General features: G+C 35.9%; 1 protein-coding gene across 1 annotated transcript in view; it reads left to right on the top strand.

The window, feature by feature from the left end:
• Window positions 1-15,994, top strand: part of C1GALT1 (core 1 synthase, glycoprotein-N-acetylgalactosamine 3-beta-galactosyltransferase 1) — an 87,526-nt gene extending 71,532 nt beyond the window's left edge. Inside the window, exons 2-4 of the mRNA XM_011943182.1 lie at window positions 1,314-1,550; window positions 5,202-5,869; window positions 10,950-15,994. Of these exons, the coding sequence (XP_011798572.1) occupies window positions 1,314-1,550; window positions 5,202-5,869; window positions 10,950-11,153 (1,109 nt within the window). The 3' untranslated portion in view covers window positions 11,154-15,994. The remainder of the gene's footprint in view (window positions 1-1,313; window positions 1,551-5,201; window positions 5,870-10,949) is intronic.
• The last annotated feature ends 11,466 nt before the right edge of the window (window positions 15,995-27,460 follow it).

Genomic DNA, 27,460 nt, shown 5'->3' with positions numbered 1-27,460 from the left:
AAATTGAAATTAAATTTTATTTAAAATGAAATAATGTATGGACAGCTTCTGGTATAAATAAATGCTTAGTAAACTTATTTTTTAAATTATCTTGAGAAATAGGAAACTAGAGTTAAGACCAATCTTATAAGGAATTTAATAGAAATTTATAACTTCACCATGTAGTAATTGTTAAACCCTTAAAAAGGGCCTTTATGTTTGGTTTTGGGGCAGTTTAACACACATCTGTGTCCCAGGTACCCTACTTAATCTCGTTAATATTATAGATTCCATCCAAGATCTTGCAGTATAGAGCAGAGGTCAGCAAACTTTTTCTTTTTTTCTGAGACAGAGTTTCACTCTTTCGCCCAGGCTGGAGTGCAGTGATGCAGTCTTGGTACACTGCAACCTCCACCTTCTGAGTTCAAGTGAGTCTTCACCTCAGCTTCCCAAGTAGCTGGGACTGCAGGTGCATTCCATCATACCCAGCTAAATTTTTTACCATGTTGTCTTGGCTGGTCTCAAACTCCTAACTTCCAGTGATCCACCCGCCTCGGCCTCCCAAAGTGCTGGGATTACAGGCATGAGCCACTGTGCCTAGCCAGCAAACTTTTTCTATAAAGGGCTAGGTAAGGTTTTTTGAGACATATTGCTTCTATTGTAGCTATTCACTCTGCTGTTTTAGGGCAAAAGTAGCCATAGTCGATATATAAATGAATGGGCATGGGTGTGCTCAAATAAAACTCTATTTACAAAAACAGGTGGCAGGCCGGCTTGGTCCATGGGTCCCCAAACTGTGCTGACCCTAGTCTGCCACAAACTAAAACTATTTTTACATTTGTAAAGGATTGTTTAAAAAGAAGATGCAACAGAGACCACATGAGACCCAAAAAGCCAAAAATACTTCATTTCTAGTTCTTTACAGAAAGGGTTTGCTAACTTTTGGGTTGGAGAATGGGTGGTGGTTGCTACGAAAGAAAAGGAAGTAGACCTCAGTACTCAAAGTTAACAGCAAAGAAAGGAAAACAACATGACAAGTAGTCTTGGATCCAGAAAGGATCCTGATGGAAAGAATAGGAAATTCTGTGTGCAATTCTGACATACTTATCCATACCCCACCCCAACTATGACTGTCCTACTAATTAATCTGTTTTTATGAATTTTCCATAGTGTGCTGTTTAAGCAGCAAATAGAGGGGTAAACTCATAGATAATAAATAGCTAAATACTGTTAGAAATTAACTTTCCATTATAGCTAAATGTTACCAGAATTTTTACTCCTGTTATATACCTAGTTTTGATTTTATAACATCCTGCTAATTTTTGTTCTTACAGAAATACACTTTCGGGAAATGGCCTCTAAATCCTGGCTGAATTTTTTAACCTTCCTCTGTGGATCAGCAATAGGATTTCTTTTATGTTCTCAGCTATTTAGTATTTTGTTGGGAGAACAGGGTGACATCCCGCCTAATGTTCTTCATAATGATCCTCATGCGAGGCATTCAGATGATAATGGACAGAATCATCTAGAAGGACAAATGAACTTCAATGCAGATTCTAGCCAACATAAAGGTATGGTTTACTTTATTAAGGAGTAAATATAAGTAGTATTTTAGTCTAAATTTTGTCATATCCCTGTCTATATCTGTTGATTAAAATGGGCTATATATTCCAGATACTAAATAACAATTCTTGGTTTGCCTTGAGAGAAGTGAATTGCTAAAACCCAGATTTATTTAGGGAATATTAATTTTGAATTAATTTTTAAGTAGAAATGGTTCAGAAACCATGATTTGGGGAAGGGCATAACTATTCAGATTAGATTTGTTTCTGAAAATGTTTTTTTAGGTCCAGTTTTGTTACATGTGTGTCTTTGGTTTTTGTTATTTGTTTTGGTCATAGCTTTTGCTTAAGTCTTATTTTCCTAGAGAAACTTGAGGTATATATAAATTTCAATTTATATTTTTATAGTTAATAGAACTCTTTTTTTTCCTCAAGAGGCACAAAGAACAAGGAAGTTAAAAACCAAGGATGCGTTCTAAAGACTTCATTTTCTCCTAGCCTCCTACCTCTAACCAGATTTTCTCAGTTGAGTTATTTATGTGTCCCTGAAGTGTTATCTCCAAGTTTCTGTCCTTCAGCTGTTTATCTGTGTGACATCATCAACCCTCATAATTTTAATTTCCATCTATTTCTTACTGTCTTAAGCCCAGTTCCAGACATTGTGGGAACACATTAACACAATGCAAAGATCTCTGCAAAATATGGTTTGACAGAAAATAATATAAGTAGCTTGAAAACTATGGGAATTCTGGGATGCAGAGGGTCCACTATTCAGAGTTGCTTCTCTTCTCTTCCCAGTAGTAATTACTTCTTCACTACCTCTCAATCAGAGGTTGAAGGGTGAGATTTCAAAGCCTGGTTCCGTTTTATCAACTAGCAAACACATGCACACTATGTCATATTTTGGGATTGTTTATATAACAGTAATTCAGCTCTGAGCAGGTGCTCTGTATTCTTACAGAACAGTTTGATCACTGTGTATTTGCTCTGTAGCATAGCTACATGGCTTTAGATGATCAACTGGAGCCAGATTTCCCTGCTAACAGTAGGCCATACTAGGCCTCACTGTAGGCATGTGTATTAGATACATACTTGTCCAGCTCAATGGCCTACAACATGTGGGGTATGCTAAAAGTTTGCTCCCTTCAGACTCAGCATGTGTAAATTGAGTCTCCTTTTCCTTCCTACTCCTAGAAGTTGCTCTTCCTCCTCTATTCTTTATTTTATATAGCTCATTAGCATCTGTCAGTGCCAGAAATTATGAAATCATGGTAGGTGATTGCCTTCACATGCTAGCCAATTCCATTTATCAGTATATTCTATGATACTTCTTTACCATTTTTCATCTTTTCCTCTCAGTCCACGGTGCATTTCTGATTCAAGCCTTCAGCTATACCCATGTACCTGCAGTCAGCCAAACTTCACCATTCCTTTTGGTGAACTTATAACCTGTTTTCTGTGTCATCTCTTTATTGTTATCTTTCTTTTTGTTCTACCCAGGTCCCTACATACTGCTCTGTAGGATTTATTAGCCACTACTTTCTTTTCCTTCAGCACATTGAATCCTTTGTTCATATGTCTATAATAACATGTCTTACTTAGTTAGCAATTACTGGTTTGTGTGTCAGGTTCAGGCTCCCTGAATGGACTGACTTCCTCTGTAGCAGGAAATGTGTCTTACTCATTTTTTCATCTCCTCTGCCAGCCCATGCCCAGTACAAAGTAATTAGTGAATGAAAATTATTTATCAAGCGGCAGTGGACAAACCTGTCTTGCCTGAATGAAACAGATTGGGGATTCCTGCATTCAGTATTTCTGTCCATTCAAGGTTTGGTATATTTGTATAGCTAAGAGATTGGGCTCCTGAAGGATATGAGATGTCTATGCTTTCTGACTCAAAGTAGGGTGATTTTGTCTGCTATTGTCCTTTTGGATTGTGAATCTTGATATTCAGAGGGACATAATTTGTTTTTCTTTTTTTGAGGCAGAATCTCACTCTGTCCCCTGAGCTGGAGTGCAGTGGCAGGATCTTGGCCCACTGCAACCTCTGCCTCCTGGGTTCCAGTGATTCTCCTGCCTCAGCCTCCCGAGTAGCTGGGATTACAGGCACCTGCTACTACGCCCGGCTAATTTTTTGTATTTTTTTTTTTTTAGTGGAGACAGGGTTTCACCATTTTGGCCAGGCTGGTCTCAAACTCCTGACCTCGTGATCCGCCCACCTCAGCCTTGCAAAGTGCTGGGATTACAGGCATGAGCCACCACGCCCAGCCGGGACATGAGAATATTTTTATGTTCCACCCAACTTTTCGCATTATTTCCTCTCAGTTGGTTAACTAGTATATTATGCCTTCATTGTTAATTTCTCATAGGACTAAGTAACTTACTGTTTGACCTTAATTTTAAGCACATACTTCATCAGGATACTGCCCAGAACATTGCTACTGAAAGTCAGTTCATAGACTCATTCTGGTCCTATAACTAAAGAATGACTGCTTATTTGAGAGTAAGCAGAAACTTTTATTGTAATTGGAGTAATTTTGTCTGAAGCTAAAAATAAAAATATAGGGCTTGTGTTTTATATTTCTGTTAGTTTTGTTTTTCTTATAATTCATTTTTATCCTATTTACACAGTATAGACCTATATTAGAAATAAAAATTGGCCTTTCGCCACAGATAGCTTAAGAAGTACTCATCTAGAATCTCATCATTGAGCTCTTCCTGTACACCAGTGTTACTTAAAATGCGGTCCTGGCCTGACAGTTTTTAAACTGTCTGCACAAGATAATGAGGTTACACTAGGATGTAAATCAGTTTTAAGCTCACTGCTTAGTTAAGTGGACATTTTGGTTGGTTGGTTCTAATGGTAGGCCTTTTTTCAAAGTAATGTGTTGCTTTATATTCTGGTATAAGCTCCTTCTTTCTTTGCAAACCAGTAGTTTAAAGAGCAGTGCTCTAGAGTCTTGTAATTGCCATGTCTACCATTGTTCTTTTCTGTTTTTGATTGGTAGATTTACATTTTGGAATGAGGTATGTTACTATCAGGAAGTAATCTCAATTCCTGTGCTTTGAACTTTTACCACCTCTGGGTACTTGTAGAAATTCTTTATAGTTGATTCTTGTGAACTTCAAAAATGAACTGCCACTTCAGCAACATGTCTTTCCTGCTCTTCAGAAACTCATTCAGAGCAGTTAGAAATTTCTGTCAATAATCTATTAAAAACCAGCTGCTTTCTTCTGTGAAGTGCCAAGCAGAGACTATTTAAGGCAGCATTTAGCATGGCTGTGAAGCACCAGGAGAACTTATTACAATGCTGATTCTGATTCAGTAGATCTGGGTTGGGACCTAAGATTATGCATTTCTAACAAGCTCCCAGGTGATGCTATTGCTTTTAATTGGTAAACTACAGTTTGAGAAGAATTTAGATTATAATGTCAACTCTTATTAGCTCCAGTGATGTCTTGGATAAAACTGACGTGAAACCAATAAATCAGAATGTCAGTTCACATTAGGATGAGTTTTGCTTTCCTTTGGCTAAATCACTAATAGAGGGATAAATAGGAGGGCCTTTGAAATTAGGAAAATGCTTTCTTCAGTATAATTTATTAATATTTGGATTTTACATCTATGTAAATAACTTTTTAAAATGTTTTGTTTAATAGATGAGAACACAGACATCGCTGAAAACCTCTATCAGAAAGTTAAAATTCTTTGCTGGGTTATGACCGGCCCTCAAAACCTAGAGAAAAAGGCCAAACATGTCAAAGCTACATGGGCCCAGCGTTGTAACAAAGTGTTGTTTATGAGTTCAGAAGAAAATAAAGACTTCCCTGCTGTGGGATTGAAAACCAAAGAAGGCAGAGATCAACTATACTGGAAAACAATTAAAGCGTTTCAGTATGTTCATGAACATTATTTAGAAGATGCTGATTGGTTTTTGAAAGCAGATGATGACACATATGTCATACTAGACAATTTGAGGTGGCTTCTTTCAAAATACGACCCTGAAGAACCCATTTACTTTGGGAGAAGATTTAAGCCCTATGTAAAGCAGGGCTACATGAGTGGAGGAGCAGGATATGTACTAAGCAAAGAAGCCTTGAAAAGATTTGTTGATGCATTTAAAACAGACAAGTGTACTCATAGTTCCTCCATTGAAGACTTAGCACTGGGGAGATGCATGGAAATTATAAATGTAGAAGCAGGAGATTCCAGAGATACCACTGGAAAAGAAACTTTTCATCCCTTTGTGCCAGAACACCATTTAATTAAAGGTTACCTACCTAGAACCTTTTGGTACTGGAATTACAACTATTATCCTCCTGTAGAGGTAAGTTTAGAAATTTTATTACTGTGTTAATACTTGGACTGACTGAATTTTGTTGATAAAAACGTGTTAATATGTGTATGTTTCTTTAGTACCAATAATGAGGACTTTCTTATTTATTTATTTTGTTTTTGAGACGGAGTCTCACTCTGCCTCCCAGACTGTAGTGCAGTGGCGCATCTCCGCTCACTGCAAACTCCACCTCCCAGGTTCACACCATTCTCTTGCCTCAGCCTCCCGAATAGCTGGGACTACAGGTGCCTGCCACCACGCCTGGCTAATTTTTTGTATTTTTAGTAGAGATGGGGTTTCCAAGACCATTAGCCAGGATGGTCTCGATCTCCTGACCCTTGTGATCCACCAGCCTCGGCTTCCCAAAGTGTTGGGATTACAGGCATGAGCCACCACACCTGGCCCTTTCGTAGTCTTTTTAAATAGAGTGACAGTATAACAAAATAGAGAACAGGGACGTCAGCAGTAGTCACTTAGCAAACATCTATTGGTTATATGCCAGGCACTGAGAATGTAGAAGTAAATCACAGCCAAGTTCCAGTTCTCGTGAACCTTACATTCTGGATGAGGAGATATACAGTAAACAGGCAGACTTATAAAGATAAAAGAGGATTTTAGTAGTAAGTGCCCTGAAGAAAAATAAGCCAAGTAAGGGGATGTAGAGTGACCCAGAATGGGATGGAGTCCTCTGGTTTGGGTGATTAAGGAAGGCCTCTCAAAGAGGTGACTTTTGAGCAGAAACCTGAGTGATATTAGAGAGCAAGCTGTGTGAAGATCTGGGTAAAGAGCCTTCTAGTCATCAGGAGGATTTAGTGGAGGTTCAGAAAGACCTAGAGTCAAATCCTGCTCTCCCACTTAATAGCCGAACGACCTTGGATGGACAGGATTTGTCTGACTTCTGAGCCTTAGTTTCCTCATTTGTAAGATGGACATAATGTACTTGTCTTATTTAGTTGTAATTACAACATAGTACAGCCCTTCACACAGTAAGCATTTACTAAGCCTTGGCTCACATTCCTGAGAATTGTATCTAAAGTACATTATTTTATGAAGTATTCCAGTTGTACAAATATTTCAGAATATGCATTGTACTTATGCCCCATCTTTACCAAATATTAATCTTTTACATTTGTTTCAGAGTATTTTAAAGAAAAAAATGCTATAGTTGAGGCCTGTGTACCCTCTCCAACCTCCTTCCCTGGAGTTAACCACTGTCATGAATTTAATATTACTCATTAACATGAATGTTTTATATTTTTCTACATGTTTATGTATCAATAATATATAGTATTTTTTTTCAGATTTTTAAATAAGCATCTTTCTACAACTTCCCCTTTTCATACAACATTGAGATTTATCAGTGTTAATTACGTATCTGCTATGTTCACTATTATAAGCATTGCCTCAGTGGATAATTAAATGAGACCAGGGATCATGAAACCTAGCTTTTAGACTCAATTCTGTTACTACTAATGCCTTTAGGGAAGTCACTAGTTCTCTATGCCTTCTTTTCTCTGGACCTAACATAAAAATAATAGATTTCATGCTACTACTCTCATCTTCATAAGGCAATGCTTTCAAATCATCATCTGGAACAGTGATTCTCAACCCAGGGCAATTTTTCCTCCAGAGGACATTTGGCAAGGTCTGGAGACATTTTTGTTTGTTACAGCTAGGAGGCTGCTACTGGCATCTAATGGGTAAAAACCCACTACATTATAAACCTAGTAAATGCTAAACATCCTAAAATGCACAGGACAGCCTCCTACAACAAAGAATTACTCTTGCCCAAAATGTCAGTAGTACCATGGTTCAGAGATCCTGTCCTAGAACATCTGACCCGAACTTTAGGTAATCAGCTTTAAGAGGAAACTCTTCATAATCTGTTTTTCTGTTTTAGTGAGAGTACCACTTTGGATGCTTGTTTGATGTAAACTTTTCTTAATATATTCTGACCATTCCAAGATGACTTGATCTTTTCCTTTCTTAATTCTGTATCCTTTTCCCATATAAAAAATTTACCCAAATTCAAGAGTATAAACATGTAGCAAATACATCCAAATGCATATAAGATATTACTAAGAGTATCTGATGTTGGGCATACATACAAGAGTAGCAAAGGGACATCATAATTGTCATTATTTTGTAAACAGTAAAATAGCCTTCCTTTCAAAAGTACTGCCTATAATTCCTATTTGCAAATAAAGTATACCTAACAATATGCTTTATATGAACAAAATAAATATAGTGCATCCTTTATTTACTTTGCAGTGGTTTATTAAATGGATGGCACATTTGTTCTTTCTATAAAAATTTATGTAATTATGTTGAAGACCATAAAACAGAATTCAGAGTACCAAAATTGACCCATCAATCTGACATTGCCTGTTCTTCATCAGGAGATTCTTACATAAACCCAGCGTGAAACTAAAATTCTATTATTATCCATCTATCATTTAGTAAGTTTTCTTCCCCCTAAATGAGTTTAAATCTTATACATACTTTTTTTTCTATATACTAATTACTGAAAATACAGAAAATTTTTATCTAGCGAGTCAGGGTAAAAGATACTCTAATTCATGAGTTACATTCCTAAATTTCTTGTTCAGAACTGACTCTTAAACAGTTCCCTTCCCACTCCACCTTCTTAGTAATAGACTTTTCACCAGAGCAGTTGCAGTGAGTCTTAATATGGTAGATTTAAAATATATGTGTAATTGTTTATGTATATCTCTCTACATGAAAAATTGATTTTTCTGTAGGTCAGAAGTGGTCAAATATGATTTATTGTATTCTTCAGTTTCATTTACATTATTCTGTCTGAAACATATTAGTACATAATTGAGGTAGAGAGCTCCTGATTTTTTTTAAATTGTTGATTATTCTACTGCCATTTTTTAACTCATTACTGATCTAAAATATCTCCTTTATCGTACACTATAGCCCTTACTTATAGTAGGATCTGTATCTGAGATTTCAGTTCTATGCCATTGTTCTAATTTGATTTTGGCCCAGCACCGTATTGTTTTGAACCTTGTAGCTTTACAGTAGTTTTAAGTTATTATTCTAAGGGCAAATTAACTCTTCTTTTTTCCTAAGTGTTTTGGCAACTCATTTCTTTATCTTTGCATACAAACTCATTAATTTAGGGATAACTGCCCAGGATTTTTTTTTAAGTTGTCTTTTAGGTCCTTTGGTCAAGTTTTATAAACTATTTCCGTAGGTACGCAATATTTCTGTTACTTGGGCTTTTTAAAAACTTAACCTTTTTACTGATATGTATGAAAACTTACTTGTTTGGTTTTCTTTTTAAGCATCTTTAAAATCTGGCTTTGTAACTGAATTCCATTGTCTGCTAGCTCTTGTTTTCTAATAATTATAGCTTTTTTCTTTTATTGTCTTTTATTGCATAAATGCTTAACAGAATCCTGACTATCCAGTAAGATATAAATAAGAGTAACATAATGCAGTAAATCTTATCAAAAATATTAATTATTTTAGAGAACATAAAAATTGCTTCCAGAGGTCAGCAATTTAAAACTATTACTGGTCTAGTCCTTAAGTTTAATATGCACTGGACAGTATAATCACTAAGGTACATGTGGTTATTGAGCACTTGAAATTTGGCTAGTCCAAATTGAGACATGCCATAAATAAAATACACACCTAGTTTCAAGAATGGTTTAATTAATCATTGTAAAACTATTGCGTGTTAAAACAATATGATGAAATTTTTCAGTTAAATAAATTTCATTTATTTTTTTCTTTTTTTCACATTTTTAATGTGGCTACTATATGGCTCACATATCTGTTGGACAGAGCTAGTTTAGATAATCACAAGTTGACTTATCTGGTTATTTTTCCTATTTGCTTTTATTCTGATATTTCCTAAAGGTGCAAGACTAGGTTGTCTAAGAATCCACATATCCAGTGTGTGTTTCAAAGGAAAGTTCAGAGATAACAGCAGAGAAAATGCAGTGGACAGTTTGATAACTTTTACTACACTGTAAGCTACATACTTCCAAACATGAATTACTAGATTTATTAAATATTCAATCAATATGCATCTTCTCTTGGAACTTGCTAGACTATCTCCCTCATTCTTTACAAAGATGTCAGATGGAGCCTGAAGTTTTGTTGGAGTCACCTAGATGACACTAACATTCTCCAGATACCAATTCTGACTCTAGGTTGACTGCTTAATTCGTCTCTTTTTGTCTTCTTAATTTTATTGCTTTCTTGTTCATTGTATTGTTGTTTTATTTTAAACTTTGTTCTCATACCAATCCTATTAGGAATTTATGAGAATTACATAATTGGACAAAGGTTTAAATCTGACCTACCTGAGGGCCACCTGATACGATTTTTCAGTCAATAATAGCTAACATTTATTGAGCATTTATTTTAAGCAAAGGGTAATTCTAAGCATTTTACACACATTGTCTCCTTTAAATAACCACCTTTTACAGATGTGGAAATTGAATCTTACAGAGAATAAATAGCTTACTCAAGGTCGTATACTAGCCCACAAAATTTGGGTTCAAACCCAAGTCTAGCTTGAGAGCTTTGTCTCAAATACTGTACTGTTTGGGTTGATATATGTAGATGAAGTGTATTGGGTTGTAGACACCTAATGGGCAAGGCTTTGTAGTCACTGAATGCCCCAGAGGTATCTTTCCGAGTCTGAGCCACGCAAAAAATTACAGTGAGAAAACGAGGAAGAGAAGGCAGATGTTGGAGGAGATTTGTCCTTTGTATAGCTGCTCCTTTGATCTGAAGAAATCTCAATAATATTATCTGCTAAAGAGTGTGAGAGAATATTAGTTCAGTTAAAAATACTTTCCACAATTTCACTTGGTTTCACCAATTTCAATTAGTTTTAAATCATTAGGACATCTAAGTAAACTATTGATTTATTCCACAGGTCTAGTATATTAGGTTCCTCTGCTTTACTTTGCCATCTTTAATGTTTGCATTCTTTTAAAATTAGCTTGTCCTTTATAAGTATGTAAATATTGTATGCTAGCAATGTGCTGTTTATTAACAATGCCTGTTTCCACTACTTTTTTAGGGTCCTGGTTGCTGTTCTGATCTTGCAGTTTCTTTTCACTATGTTGATTCTACAACTATGTATGAGTTAGAATACCTCGTTTATCATCTTCGTCCATATGGTTATTTATACAGATATCAACCTACCTTACCTGAAGATACACTAAAGGAAATTAGTCAAGCAAACAAAAACGAAGATACAAAAGTGAAGTTAGGAAACCCTTGAAAGAAAATCATGAGTGAACAAAGGTAAAATGTCTAGCATTGCACTGAAAAAGGACTTCTGCATTTCTGACGTAGAACACTGGAATCCCAGTGAGGAATTCTAAGTGAACATTCCTTATAGAAACCTTTCACATGAATGACTATAAACTGAAGCTTTAAATGAGCTGTGAAGTCTGTTAAAATGTGTTTTGATACAGTAATATATAAATATATCTATATATATGAAGAACTTGTGTTTTTAAAATGGTGGCCAGGTAGAGGAATTAGAAAAGAGATTTTGTTACCTGTTTTCTGACCATCTGTATTATTGTCACTGAGAAACTAAAATAATCAAATTTACTAAAACTATACTGCACCATGTTAGTAATAAACAGATCTGCCTTAAAGAAAATTTTAGAAAGAAATATTGTTGCTCAGTGTTGTTAATACAGCTCAAGAATTGAGTTTATATTTGCAGTATGATATAAATGATCCACCCCCCTCCACACACACACACACACACACAGAGTTTTTGTCTAATGAAAATGTTGCTGTGATTATTTATAATTGGTAGTATTTCTTCCAGAAGAAGCTAAAATAAAACTGGCACTTACCCTGAAGTGCATTAATAAAACCACACTTTAAAATTATCATGGGCCTTGACTATATTATATACTTGATTCTAATTGGTAATCTTTTACAGAATCTCTGTTGTCTCTCTTCTAAATATGTTTAGCCACTCTTGAATACCATTCTCCACTATTAATTTACTCAAACTATTCATAGCATTTGTAAACATGTATTTTACAATATTTGTTCCCAAATTTACCCATTGTTAATTATGGGTAAATAATAAATTTAATGCTATTTGAGGATGCTTTTCTTATAACAGTGCCACTCTCAGGAATTACTGACATTTTAAATTGATTATTTTAAACTCTTTCCAACTACATAGCTATGGTTTATTTCATTGTCATCCTGTTGCGATGAGAACTTATTTGTGCCTTTCATAACTTGTTTAAAGCAGAGTTTTAAAATTCATTTATAGGATCTGAGGTGGCTGTTATAGTGGCAAGCTTTTGACAAGAATTAAAAACAACAGAAAATGCAGAGTGCTTAAACAAAAATGTTATATATTGAAAGAGTAGATACTTAATTTATAAATAAGTCTGAAGGTTGATGCTATTTTGGGAAAATTGTTTTGCTAATGGATAGTTCTAACAACGCAGAATACCTAGTCAAGACTGTCATCAAAAACATTCACAAATGTTTCATTCTATTTTTAGTGACTCTGTTTAAAGAGTTTCTGAAAGGAAAGAAATTTTTTATTATGTTTAGCAGTACTCAGTGTGTCGTAACAGAATATTTTACAGACTTTCTATGAGATTATTTTTATGGTATAAAAGATTTACATTTCCCTTATGTTTATCATTATGCCAGTTTTACATAGCTGTCGTGCCACTGACTCTGCTATTTAGCTAAGTAATTCCTTTTTTCGGAGACCGTCTCACTCTGTCCCCGAGGCTGGACTGCAGTGGTGCGATTCTCCTGCCTCAGCCTCCCGAGTAGCTGGGATTATAGGCACGTGCCACCACACCCAGCCAATTTTCATATTTTTAGTAGAGACGGGGTTTTGCCATGTTGGCCAGACTGGTCTTGAACTCCTGACTCAAGTGATCCACCCGCCTCGGCCTCCCAAAGTGCTGGGATTACAAGTGTGAGCCACAGCGCCCAGCTAGCTAAGTAATTTTATTTATTGTGCCAAAACATGTCAAAATCATGACCTCTTTGAATGGTATATTTGAGAGGATGTTCATTTCATTGGCTAACCATGGACTACTCTGCCCACATAGTGAAAACATGCACCAGTTTTTACCTATTATCATGGTAGTATCATCTGCCAAAATTTCAAGGCATTCATTTGATTCTTTGAACAACTCTTCACCATGGTGTGTACATGAATTTTCATATGTGTTACTTGACTAGAAGTATAAATGGTTTACTATAAATATCCAAAAACCTTAAGATTTGCTCATAGGAAATGAATGTTGTGATGAATCCTGGGCTATAGAGTCAGACTTGCTTGGATTTAAATTCTTGCTCCAACACTTACTGTTTTTGTAACCTTGAGCAATTTTACTTAATCTCTCTATGTCTCAATTTCCTCATCTGTAAATTAGGGATGATAATACTGCCTACCTCACAGGATTTTTATGAGGATTAAATAAATGTAAGGTTCTTAGAACACTGTCTGTCCCAGAATAGGGAGCAATAAATAGAAGACTGTATTATTATTCTGTTACCTTGGAGTGTAAATACTGCATTTAAGTGAATGAAAAATTTGCTTTGACCAGATAAGGAAATAACAGCTATTATTTATCAAGTGCCAACTGTATGCTAGTTACTGTACTTAGATAATCTGTGTATAATAGTGTTAATCCTCAACATTTGGGTGTTTTTCCCATATTATAGATAAGGAAACTGAGACTCAGAGAATTAAAGTAACTTTGTCACTGTCACAAAGCTAGTAAGTAACAGAGGTAGGATTTATATTCAAACCCTACGTGTTCATTTGAACCATCTCAGGCTTGGGGTTATTCATTTAGCATTATTTCCATTTTTATGTATATGTTATGTGACATCTGATACATTGGCCAGTAATAGTCAAATTAACCCAGCCAAATTGTCACAGTGATTCTTGGACTGGTTCTCACACTTGCCCAGGATGTTGTTAAATGCAGATCCGAAAACCCCAATCTCAGAAATTCTAATTTAAGCATGGGGCACAAGAGTATGCATTCTTACCAGATACCCTAGGGCAGCGATTGTCAAAAGTGTGGTCCCGACAAACAGCATTAACATCACCTGGGAGCTTTGTTGGACATGCAGCCTCTCTCAGGGCCCCATCTCAGATCTACTAAATCAGATACTGTAAGGGCAGGGGCTAGCAGTTGTGTTTAAGCAAACTCTGCAGGTGTCTTTCTTATCCTAGTTCGAGAACCAGTACCCAACAACCTACATGATTTTGGTGCAAATAGTGTTTGAAACACACGAAGATTACTGCCCCATTACTAAGACATTTTTCAAAAACATGTTTTAAATCATTGTAGTACAGGATCACACAATATTAAATCTCAAAGATAACTTAAAGGGTCATTGGATCATTCTTTTTGGCCAAATTTTTAGCTTCTCCAAAGTGACTAATATCAGGGCCCACAGTAAAATCTGTAATTCTCCAAGTTTAGTAATTTTATGTTGAGGCAGGAAGGGTTCATTAAGTACTAATAAGTACATAATCTATTAAAAGCATACATAAGTGTCATCAAAAAGTTCCACAATTGTTTAAAAAAAAAAAATTGAAGTAGTAAATGCTATTTTATAATATACGTTTTTCTGCTAATTCATTGTTTTGTTTGACCTAATAAAGCAAAAGAAAAACAAAAAAGCAATTCTCCAAGTACTTCATAGAGCACATAAAACCAGATTTCATGATGATGATGTATTCACTATCTTTTAGATTAAGATCTTTGTTATTTGGTAAATGATTTTAGGATGGTTTCAAAACATAAGGCTTTTGATGTCTTATGCTCTCTAATAATGGTATGCTTGTATTTTCTAGTGGAAAGTTCATAAAGCAGATTTTTGTCCCAGTTTGCTTTCAAATACAAATTTCAGAGGAGTTTTTCTTACTGTAATGAGGTATGAAAATAAATCACTGATCAGCTCTTAATATTTTTTTAATATGGAATTGGATTTGAGCATTAAATTTGCTAACTGGTTATTTTCACAGTTTTCTTGAGTATTAATTTTTCACTTGAGACTGTCACACTATAGTTATTACCAGGTTGATGCACTATTTATTATACTTGAAAGAATCCCTTGATTAAATTATATCTAGCATTTTATTTGCCATTTAAGTTTTCAGTTCATTAGACTATTATTCTTTGACAGTTTCTGTCTTGTGTTTATTGCCCTTCTTTATTTGCTTTATTACTAACTTCCATTTTCTAGTTACTCTTAAATGCTGCCTTCACAGGGTTAATTTGGCTGTTAATAGTGATTAGAATTTTTATTACTTAATTGATAATTTTAAACTTACTAATTAGGGTTCCCTATGAAACGGAAAGTAAAAGTCTAAGAATAATGCCTGCTGGCTTTGGAGATACTTGCCCTGCTTAAAAATCTATAATTTTAAATTAATTCTACATCTACAGTTATTAAAGGGAGTAGTTATTTGGATTCTTCCACTCACCCTTTTCTCAAAAACAACAACAACAATCTCATTTGCTTTATTTTTCTGCTTTATAGTAGGCCTGACAGAAACATACCGAAGCAACATGGCAGACAACCTGTGGTAGATTTTATGCTAAATGTTAATGTAACCTCTGTTGATTTTTTTAAAAATGTGTTTATATATAAGATTTGAAATAAAAACTTTAATACAGGCTAGAATAAGGAATTTTACAAATTCTCTTTAGAGAAACCAACTCTAAAGTTTTAGAGTTGAATTGTGCGCTATTTCAACTCCCTTACCTCTCTAGTTTTCAGTTTATATTAAGTTTTAGTAACTTTGCAGGGCCCTGCAAATTAATAACCTACATGAAGTATATTATTAGAGGGAAACTAATCTTACTGCTAAGCAGTGTGTTGTACTACATAGTGAATGTTTGTGTTTTGGAATTTAAAAATTATTTAAGGTAATGGTGTTATGAATGGTTTAAAAATGTCTGGTGACTTGCTTATTTTAAGTGATCACCATTAAGTCAGAAAAATGTATTTTTAAATGTTTCTTGAAGTGCCTTTTGAACATTTTTAAACAGCGGATTTAAATAATGCATAAAATAAATTGCCGTGTTCAAAGTTGTTTCATCTGATTATTTTTAACCAATATAAAAGTTGTGAGATAAATGTTGTCTTTTATGGGTAGTTTGGTGTTATTTTTCCAAAAGTTTAAAATTGTTTTCCCATCAAAGCTATTTAGTTTGAATAGGCTTACATAAGTTTTACTGCAATATATATTACTTACTTTAAAGCAACAAAATATTCCACCTCTGACTGAGAATAATACACTGTAAAAAAATTAGAAACACTCTATAGTCCAGGTAAGTGTGTCTAGATGGGTGGGGGCAGAGGAGGGGAGAGAATCTCATGTATTTAGAGAGAGATTGCTTCTGTGCTCCTTGGTATATTTTGATCTGTCGCATACACAGAGAAATTAGTTTATTCAACAAATAATTGTGCCAAGCATCTGCTAGAAATACAGTGGTGAGCAAGACATACAGTATGTCTTAATTCTAGAGTTAGAAAATAAGCTAGTAGGCCGGGCGCGGTGGCTCAAGCCTGTAATCCCAGCACTTTGGGAGGCCGAGACGGGTGGATCACGAGGTCAGGAGATCAAGACCATCCTGGCTAACACAGTGAAACCCCGTCTCTACTAAAAAAAAAAAAATACAAAAAATTAGCCGGGCGAGGTGGCGGGCGCCTGTAGTCCCAGCTACTCGGGAGGCTGAGGCGAGAGAATGGCATAAACCCGGGAGGCGGAGCTTGCAGTGAGCTGAGATCCGGCCACTGCACTCCAGCCTGGGCGACAGAGCGAGACTCCGTCTCAAAAAAAAAAAAAAAGAGAAAATAAGCTAGTAGATGAATAAACAAGTATTTCAGAGAGTGGTATTAGGAAAATAAAAATATTATCAGAACAATTTTCTGGATGGGGTATTAAGGAAGACTAGGAAGTAACATTTGAGCAGAGACTTGAATGTTGAATAACAGACACTTTTTATGTACTTCAGAAATTACTTTTATCTATGAAATTATTTGTTCCAACTATGTGTTAAAAAAAAAAAGTTTCCACCCTTGCTTAATCATGCTGTGGGTATATGTATATGTGAAGGCTTACTGAAATTGAAATGTAAACTATAGGCTGAAAAACTTTGTGTTTTTAGGCATGCTTCATCCAGAGCTCAAGTCTATTGATAGATTTGTCTGGGAATTTCAGGATATGAATAAAAATAGACCTAGTATTTTATGTCTTCCTAGGTAAACAGTTACAGATTTCATAAGGCCCTTGAGTCTAGCCTATATGTCTTGATTTTTCAGTAATCTACTACCCAGTATGTTCTTTATTAGCATGTGTGTGTCCACATGCAAGCATGCATACACACTGTTATTTGGATTAGACAGCTTTAGAAAAGCTGAGGAGACAAATATCACTTCATACTACTTTAGTAGTAGAGTTATATAATTTAACATATTCAGACAGCTAAATATTTTCCAACTAGCTGTACTGGCAATTGTTAAGTCATTGGGAAGTAGATATATTTACCTAAATATATACAATTAAACCTCTTTTAAGTTTTCCAAAGGTATGACTTCATAGTACTGGAAAGGATACAAGAAGATTCTTGCTGAATTTATCTCCTTGTTAAGGGGAAGTACTCTACAGAGCTAAACACATTTTTCGTCTTAAAGTCTAATAATGCTGACAATATGGATTTTCCAAAGGAGAATTTTTTAGTGGTTAAGAATGAATGAACATTTAACAACTGAAGTGGAGTAAGTTCAGCAACATTGGCATTCTCCAAATACATCTATATTAGTAAAACAGAAGTGAACTTTGTTTTGCCATGAGTTTGTTACTAATTAATACATTTTGTATTGCTCCCTGGAACTTAAAACTGTCTCTGCATTGCATCGTTTCTTCTACTAAATGTGCTAGTGTTTCTTGTATTGTTACCAATATTGCTTTTCTCCAGGACTGAAAATTTGTCCAGGGCATTATATACTTTCTTATATATTGCCCCTGTGTAGTGCAGTTGAATACAACAGCTTACTTTGAAATAACAAAATACTCATTTTTTAAAAAATGAGATTCAATCCTAGAACTTAGGCTCTTTGACTTTTCTAATGAATGCCCAGTGAAAGATTAACAGTACTTCTTCATTTCTAGAACTGCCGAATAATGTGCTGTCATAGAACTAATTTGGTTACGGTGTCTTCATTTTTACAACTAATCAGGTTTTGACTTTTGTAAGCTTCAATTTTTTTTTCATAGAACTACCTAAACTGCATTGTCTCCCCTTCTATAACAGTTCATTCTCATTAATTTTCTTGTCTAATTGTTAGATTGTGGAAAGGTGGTGATAAAATCCAGGACAAAAGTTTGGAAGAGAAGTAATATTCAACTTTTCCCTTAGTTCTACTCATGACTGTCTCCCTTGTTTTTATACTTTTTGGTGGGGTGTGGGTAGGTGAGTGTGGGTGTGTATATATCAGAGGCAGAAAGAAAAAGGATAGTTATGATTTTAATAACTGGATTTTTAATGTAATTGAAGTATTAAAACCACTGCATTTTCATGTTGATAAGGTTTATGTAATAAGCAGTTTATTTGATGAAGTGACGGTAACTATGTGTTTAGAATAATTGGCCACAGAGACAATTCCTGATTTGTAAAGTAATTTTTACAAACCTGCTTGTCTGACTGAATTTCTTTTTTGGCCTTTGAATTTATAGCTCTTGGAACCTTCTCTTACTCATCTCTCATTCCATGGTTTTTTCTTTTACCTTTTCTTTTTCTTCTAATTGGCAGCAGCAAGTCTTTAGTTTCTTAAGACTTTTCATTGCTCCCATTTTTTTTTTTTTTTTTTTTTTTTATAGAGACAGGGTCTTCTTGTGTTGCCCAAGCTGGTCTTTAAATGGTTTGGCCTGCCAGAGTGTTGGGATTATATGCGTGAGCCTCCATGCCCGGCTGCCTCTGTTTTCTATCAAAATGGATGTGTTTTAAGACTTTTTTTTAAATTGTGTATCTTTTGTGAACCTCATTTCCCTCTCACCAGCTTAGAAGTTGCTGAAAGAAGGAAGAGAGAGCACTCAGAGAATTGATGCCCGCATTATCCTGCAGTTTCCTCTTTCTTAAGGAAATGTTTCCTTCTAGAACTTACTCAGTGAAAATATGGGTGCTTAAAAACTTGAAAACCAGTGAGGAGAAAAACTTAACCTTTATAGATAAAAGATTTCAGTGTTCAGTATTAAGGCAGTCCTCTCTCACATCTTAAAAATGGTCACTGCGACCTGTTGAATAAAATGAATATAACCTCAGAATATGAGACCTTCCACAGCCTGGCCCTAGCATGTATTCCCTTTTTAAAAATTTGCAATTCCTTACCTAAACTCCAGACAAATTTAGTTCCAAATCGTTTAACCAACGTTTGAGTGCCTACTAAAAGTATTGATCTAGATAATAGGGATAAAGTGGCAAATTATATTTGTTGCTGTCAAGGAACTCACCTTCTATTAGAGGCAAAGTACCCAAAAAAATAGTTGTGTGCAGTGGAGTTTTACTCTCAGGCAGTGTGCTAATTGTTTTACATTACATTATCCTATTTAATTCTTACTACATTACTGGTGGATGGACTCTGCTATCTACTGTTTCAGGCATCTGCTGGGGATCTTGGTTTGTATCCCCCGTGGTTAAGGGGGAACTACTGTATTTTATTTGTTAACCTCCAGCACTTTACAAAAAAGGGGAACTGAAAGCACCAGATGTTATATAGAAGAAAGAATAGAGTGTGAAGCAAGAGACTCTTCTCGAAAGGGGCCATTTAAAGCATTTCATTTCCATATGCAGCCATAACCATATAAAAACTTCCATCCACATCATTCAATGGCTTTTATATTCTTAATTCATATTGCTAAGAAAACTTCTGGCTTACTCTTCTTGTTAAAGTTTATGAAGTATCCTGATACCAGGGAGGAAAAAATGCCATTTCTGTGACATAAGCCCATTAACCCACCCAAGTTGTCAGAATCAAGAGGAGGTGTTTGAGAAATTGTTTCTTTTTAAACATTTAACATTTTTCTTTTGTGTTAATTTTTCTTCAAAACTTACAAAAAAGTACACATCATGGTATCTTGTGTATTTACTACCAACTTGTACTAAATAAGTCATCTTTCCATCAAAAAAAGTGATAAGCTCCGTTATTTAAAAAAAAAAAAAAATTCATTAAAGGTGAACATTTCAAAGATGAAAATTTTAAAAGAACCCCAAACTCCACCATCCCCCAAAGTAATTCCAATTAATGCATAAATATAAATTGGATATTAAGCTAAATAGATAGAAACTGTTTTATAAAAGTGAGATCATATAACAAATGCTAATTTTAACATTATAATTTAAAAAAATACAGTTGCTCTTGATCTGGCCAAAATCTGCAAATTGTCCTGGGGGCAGGGAGAGGGGAATGTCATCTTAGCAGCAACAAAATTGAGTGATTTCTTTGGGAGGGGGAGATGGAGAGACGAAGAACAGACTGGACTTAGGCTTCTCTGTAGCAACATTCAGTGCTAAAGCAGAGCGAAGCAAAGTCTACCAGATTCTGGGGGGGTGGGAAGGAAGCCAAGTGATTTCAAATGTAAGCGTAAATTAAAAGAGGGTGGACACTTCTTGAAGAATCTAGATGATGAAGCCCATCTAAAGAGATGAATGGACAAACGTTGAGAACAGGACTGGTGCTGGTTATTTAAATATGTGGTTGTAGAATTATTTAAGGCTATAGAAGCATATTGAAATGTTATACATCTTGATGATATAGAAAAGATGATTAACATGTTAGAAAATAGAATATCAAAGACAAGGTAAGGGGTAATATATACATGCCCTAATTGGTTTTACTTTTCAGAATGTAATAGAAATTTTGTAAAATTGATAATGTATCAAGCAATAGGGATGTAATATTCTGAATACAGTTATGAAGGTAATAACCAAAACTCTAAGCCTGATAACTATTAAAATGAAAATACAGAATTAAAGATAACACAGGCCATGTAAGAAAGCTAAAGGGAGAATTTAAAATAGGAAGATGACAGAATTAAGACCAAACATAGATATGATGTCAAATAAGGATAAATATAAGTGTATGAATATATAAAAACTGTTGGCAGTACCTTTGGGGTCTTAAGAGTACTAGGATTGGAAAGAAATTGAATAATTCACTATTGTTTTCCTTTTTGAACTTTTAAAAAATCATGTTTATGTTGTCATAGTTTAGAGAACTATAGTGGGAAAAAAAAGCTGTTGGCCCTGGGTCCCTAGGGTTTTTAGAACCAGTGGTGAAGAATGTCCACAGAAATTCTTAAGCAGCAGTAGAGGTAAGCAGGTACACACACGAGCCGGAAGGATCTCAAAGCTGATTTGGGTTCTTTTATCTTGCCATAAGAAATTACTTTAAAGGGTATAAAGACTGCTGAACTAGTTAATAAGGAGGGTAGATGAAGGAGGTATCCATCTTAAAGAGTGGTAAATAGTTGACCCATACAGAGGACCAGCAGCCTCATGTGGACCCATCTTAGCATCCTTCTCTCCCTCTACTCAAGGGTGAAGAGTACTTAGAAGTTACTATTTATTCTCAAAGCCTTGCATCAGATTATTTTCATATCTTTCTTAGATCTGTTCTGGCTTAAGTCTTACTCTCTTATTCGTGGAAATAGAAGACATTGAGCCCTTTCCCACATAAAAATACAGGACTACTGATTTCTAGAGCTTAAAGATGTTCCACACCTCATTTGAAAGATCCGGAAACAGATCTAGAGATGTTAAAGTTTAGAAACATGACACAAATAATGCCAGAAGTGGCAACAGAACTCAGTTTTCCTGACTCTCAGGTTAGTGGTCTTTGTACTAAATGCAATTTCTTATCTTCCTTGAACAACCTGAGCTATGTACTTTTTTTAACAAAATTTTTTGTGGGTACATAGTAGGTGTACATATTTATAGGGTACATGAGTCCCTTTGATACAGCCATGGAATAAGTAATAATGACATCATGGAAAATGGGGTATCTATCCCCTCAAATATTTATCCTTTGTGTTACAAACAATCCAGTAATGCTCTTTTAGTTATTTTTAGATAGACAAATTATTATTGACTATAGTCACTCTATTGTGCTATCAAATACTAGATCTTATTCATTCTTTCTGTTTTTCTTTGACCCATTATACTGCTAGATAGAACTCACATATTCGGTCCCTGCCTTTTCCCACCATTTGCAAATAGGTTCTAGGCACAATCCTAATAGTTGCCAGACGCTGTTATCAGAGATCATACCTGTGTTGTCTCCAATTGTGCCCGGGACATAATAGGATTTTTTTTTTTTTTTTTTAATGACAAAGCCACGTGTAGTGCAGCATGCCTGTTGTTCTAGCTACCCAGGAGGCTGAAGCTCAGCAGTTCAAGTCCACCCTGGGCAAAAGACTCCATCTCTACAACAAAAAAGTTTTAAAAGATTACTATATGATTACTATACACTGTATGTATCAAAATATTACTCTCTCCCCCATAAATATGTACAATTATTATATATCAATTAAAAGGAAATAAATGGTGAGCATCCTTTCACTAGGAAGAAAAGTTCTGAGTACCATATGCCCCTACCTTCTTCTGTTTCATTTTTATGGAGACCTCTAAACAAAATGCTTTTCTTGTAGATACGGAGGGACCCCTAAACAGGTTTTCTACTTGAGAAAATCTTGATTTGAACTCCACACATCATATACCATTGGGCAAAAAGCCTTGCATTTATATTGGAGAATATAGTCCAGAAAAAGAACAAAACCTCAAGTGTGGGCAGAAGATTGTGTTTATTTGCTGTTAGGGAAGAAAACTCAGGTTCCTTTTCTCTACCGTGACCATTAGACATTCCAGAGCACTGTCACTTGGTATATCTCAGTGGTCTTGGTTACTGAAGCAACGAGCGGTCTGCGATGGCAAAAAAAAAAAAAAAAAAAAAAAAAAAGGGTCGTTGCTAACACTGGTAAGGAGAAAACTCTGTACAGAGTTAATAATTGACATTTCAAGTCACAAGTTTTCTATCCTATTGGAAGAAGTTTCTAAAATCCAAAAAAAGCAACATCTCTTTCTTTTCCTCCAGTCATTCACCCATTCAACAAACTTTTAGTGGGCTCATGGTTTGTCAAGCATAGAATAGAAAAGAGGACAAACCTGTGGTTAAGGCTTGCCTGAAGGATCTCACATTTCGGTTGGGGGCTAACATGCCAGTGAACGAATCGCCTCCTGAGGACTGTGACACATGCTATGATAGACGTATTTACAAAGAACCATAAGAGGACTGTATAGTAAGTGTTTAGGGATCTGAGAAGTTTCGAAGAAATTGTGGCATTTGAACTAGATATCAAAGAATAAGGCTCAGGTACAACTTCATGTGAAAGAGACAATATATTCACAAATTTGCCAAAACTAGGTTAACTTCATTCTTCTAACGTTCCAGTTTTTTCCCAAGTGCAATCAGTGTACCATTTTTTCTGAGACCCAGAGCCATTTTCTTTCATTGGCATGTTTTTAGGCTTATTTTTCAATAACTCCAGTACCCCTGAAGTTTCCTTCCTTAGATCTTAAACAGATACATTCAGTTGGGCATTACTACATGGTTTGAGGATAATGTCTTTATACAAAGGTAATATATGCGCTTGGTAAAAGAATACATATAAAATGAAAAGCAATAATCTACCACTGTCCCACCCAGCAGTCCCTTTGTCCAGCCATAAACAGAAAATAACATACTGTACTCATTTCGAAACTACACATCATTCTGCTCCTTGCCTTTTCTACTTATCTGTTTAATAACTTAGAGGTAATTCTTTTTAATAGTTAACTAGATCTCTGTATGGATGTGCCATAAGTTTTTAGCCATTCCTCTATTGATAATTGAATTGGATTATACTTTCATTATTATAATTATTGCTGCACTGAACATCCTTGAAATGATTGTGTGGGCACAGCCATAGGATAAGTTCCTAGCAAGGAATTGCTGAGTTAAAGAATGTGTGCATTTGGCCGGGCGCGGTGGCTCAAGCCTGTAATCCCAGCACTTTGGGAGGCCGAGACGGGCGGATCACGAGGTCAGGAGATCGAGACCATCCTGGCTAACACGGTGAAACCCCGTCTCTACTAAAAATACAAAAACTAGCCGGGCGAGGTGGCGGGCGCCTGTAGTCCCAGCTACTGGGGAGGCTGAGGCAGGAGAATGGCGTAAACCCAGGAGGCGGAGCTTGCAGTGAGCTGAGATCTGGCCACTGCACTCCAGTCCGGGCGACAGAGCGAGACTCCGCCTCAAAAAAAAAAAAAAAGTGCATTTAAATATTCATAGATACTGCCAAATTGCCTTCTTAAACTGTACTACTTTATACTACCACTCAACATTTATAAGTATATTTCCCTGCCCCTTTTACCAGAGTTTTTGATTATTAAACTTACTAGTTTTATCACTGCATTAATATCTGATAATTGTTGATTTGTACATAAGGTTTGAGTGACTTTTTTATACATTGGTAATCTGCATTTCATCTTAGCCAATTGTTTTTAATAGTGAATTACTAGGGTTTTTAAAACTTTTTATAAACTCTGAATATTGGCTTAGTTTATATGTATTAGAACTGTTATGATTATTTCGTACTTAAGTTGTTTTTTTCCCCACACAAAGCAATTAATCTTTTCTTAGTGCTATTGAATTGTGTGTCTTGCTCACACCAAGGTTTATTTATAATATGCTTATGGTATCCTCTTACTTTCATAGTTTCATTTTTTGTGTTTATATTTTTGATCCATCCAGAATTTATTTTCTTATATGGAGTGAGGTAGGAAAATGCCTACACGTTTGTTGTAATACACTTTATTTGATGATCCTTTCTTTCAACATTTATTTTAAATCACCATTACCAATGATATTTCCGTATCAGTTTGTGTGTAAACTATTCTGGTCTGCTTATCTGCCTATTTCTTCTGCAGTACAATGTTTTAATGATTTCAGATTCGTAACACTTAATAACTGACAGAATGAATTACCTAAACATTTTGTGGACACTGTGGCAGATTCAGGTACATATCATGGCATTATGCCACGAATCCTTTCCAGCATTATTGGCAGAAATAGCCACCCTTAAAATATTCCCCTCATGATCCTCAGAGGTTCCAAGGGTACAGTGTCATGTGTACCCAGAAATGGGTTGCCCTCTTGCCCATTCCTGGGCTGCCTCCTAGGAACAGTGACTCCAGTTAACTTGCTGCTTCAGTAGGCACTACCATCTTCTGCTGGTGACTTCTATCATCTTGTTTGACCCTGGGGAAAAGACTTACCTTCCTCTTTGTTGCCCACAGTACAGACCAGACTTTCCTGACTATTCCCAAATAATGAAAGAAAGGGTCCAGATAGTACTTTATGAGAGCGGCCAACCCCAGTGGAATCCTTTCAACCCTTACCAGGCTAGTGCTCTGCCTTCTTTGCTACCTGTTTCCAGGTCACCATAGGTAGTTCAGCTACCCCACTAGAAACCTTCAGTTATCAGCACTTCTTTAGAATGGGAGCCAAATTGACATCTGCACTAAAAGAAATGAGGAAGGTTTCCCCTCACCTGAGTCTAACACTCTCAACACCCTCCTCCCAAAATTCCTGCTGAACCAACCTCTCCCCTGGGAAACTGACAGTGAAAACATTTAGTCTTTTCAGAGGAAATGACATCTTTACTCAGAGAAATGTGGTCTGGATTTTGGATTTGTGGCCCAATAAAAAAATTGCCTAATGGTATCAGGCCCTTCATGTCTATGGGTTCCACATCCATGAATTCAGCCAATCGTGCATCAAAAATATTCAATAAAAAAAATGACAAAAATATAAATACAGTATAATGGTTATTTACATAGCATTCACATTATATTAGGTATTATAGAGATGATTTAAAGTATGCAAGAGGATAAGCATAGGTTATATGCAAATACTATACCATTTTATATAAGAGATTTAAACATCCATGAGTTTTGGTATCAGAGGGGGTCCTGGAACCAGTACCCCAAGGATACTGAGGGAGGACTGTCTATTTCACAGTCTGTACTTTTTGTTTTTGTTTTTTTGAGACGGAGTCTCGTTATGTCGCCCAGGCTGGAGTGCAGTGGCATGATCTCGGCTCACTGCAAGCTCCCCCTCCTGGGTTCACACCATTCCCCTGCCTCAGCCTCCCGAGTAGCTGGGACTACAGGCGCCCACCACCACACCCGGCTAATTTTTTGTATTTTTAGTAGAGACGGGGTTTCACCATGTTAGCCAGGATGGTCTCGATCTCCTGACTGCGTGATCCGCCCGCCTCGGCCTCCCAAAGTGCTGGGATTACAGGCGTGAGGCCACCGCGCCCGGCCGTCTGTATTGTTTTTATAAGTAGGGCAGCAACAACCAAACCCAAATGAGGCTGCATCAGGCTCAGCCCTGTTCCTCGTTTGTCTCCCTGCACTAAAGGTTTCAAGACTATCTTAGGGCTGTGGTCAGCTTGTTAAACGAATCAGCCTGGAAACCTAACAGAATGTGACTTTACAAAAATTTCCTCATATGTTCCTTTTTAAAACTAGCTCCTTCCAAATCGATCTTTATTTCGGAAATGGAAGGGGGAAAGGAATGGGGGAAATACTAAGTGAAATCACCTGTATTTTCTTAGGAACCCTAACTTAGACTTGACCAGCTATTTCTGAGATTCTTAAGTATACAGTGTTTTTTCTATCTGAAAGTCTGACAGTCTTTGCAATGTTAAGCTATTTCATGTCTTATACTTAGACCCACCTCAGGCTACTTGGACAAATGCTCAAATAAATTGACCAAATGAAAAACGTGTTCAGAGGTTGAGTGACTTGGAGTAAGAACAAGTGAAGCAGAACTGAGTGGTGGAACTCAACCTGCGTCTGAAGTTTTCAAAACACATCAAATCTAGTCTTCTTGCATTTTAATAATATACAGACTTAGAGGGTGGAAAGAGATGAAGTGTTATGTGCTCATAAAATCAATTTATAAGTGACCTCATTATAGGGTCAGTCACCTCAAGGTAATATAAGTTCATGATTTACTATATTAATGTAACCTTTGCTATGTATTAATCAGTATAAATTTATAATTCAGTAGTCTACAAATCCTAAACTTAAAGAATATTTTCTGAATTTGCTCTTTGATTACTCCACGTCTGCATAGAATTTTCTGACACTCATCAGGATGTGTTTATAAAGGGTTTTCTTTCTTCCTCTTTACATCTAAATGATACAGAATTACCCAAACTTCCTGTTGCTACTGAACTGAAGCAAGAGAGGCAAGGGAAATTGAAACTGAAAATGTGAACCAGCGACTTTACCCAGAAGCACAGTTGTTGGCATCAGTGAGATTATTTTTTAATGAAATTAAAGAAAGTAGAGGTTTCCTTTCAACTGACACTGGTTTTCTCCAGACTCTACTGTGCGGCAGGATGGTAGTTGTTTCCTCTCAAGGGAGCTAAAAATTAACTTCATCCTA

Source organism: Colobus angolensis, unplaced genomic scaffold (assembly GCF_000951035.1).
Source record: "Colobus angolensis palliatus isolate OR3802 unplaced genomic scaffold, Cang.pa_1.0 Scaffold104, whole genome shotgun sequence".
Taxonomy (NCBI): Eukaryota; Metazoa; Chordata; class Mammalia; order Primates; family Cercopithecidae; genus Colobus; species Colobus angolensis.
The sequence above is the reverse complement of the archived record's forward strand: the minus strand, read 5'-3'. Positions and strand labels throughout refer to the sequence as shown.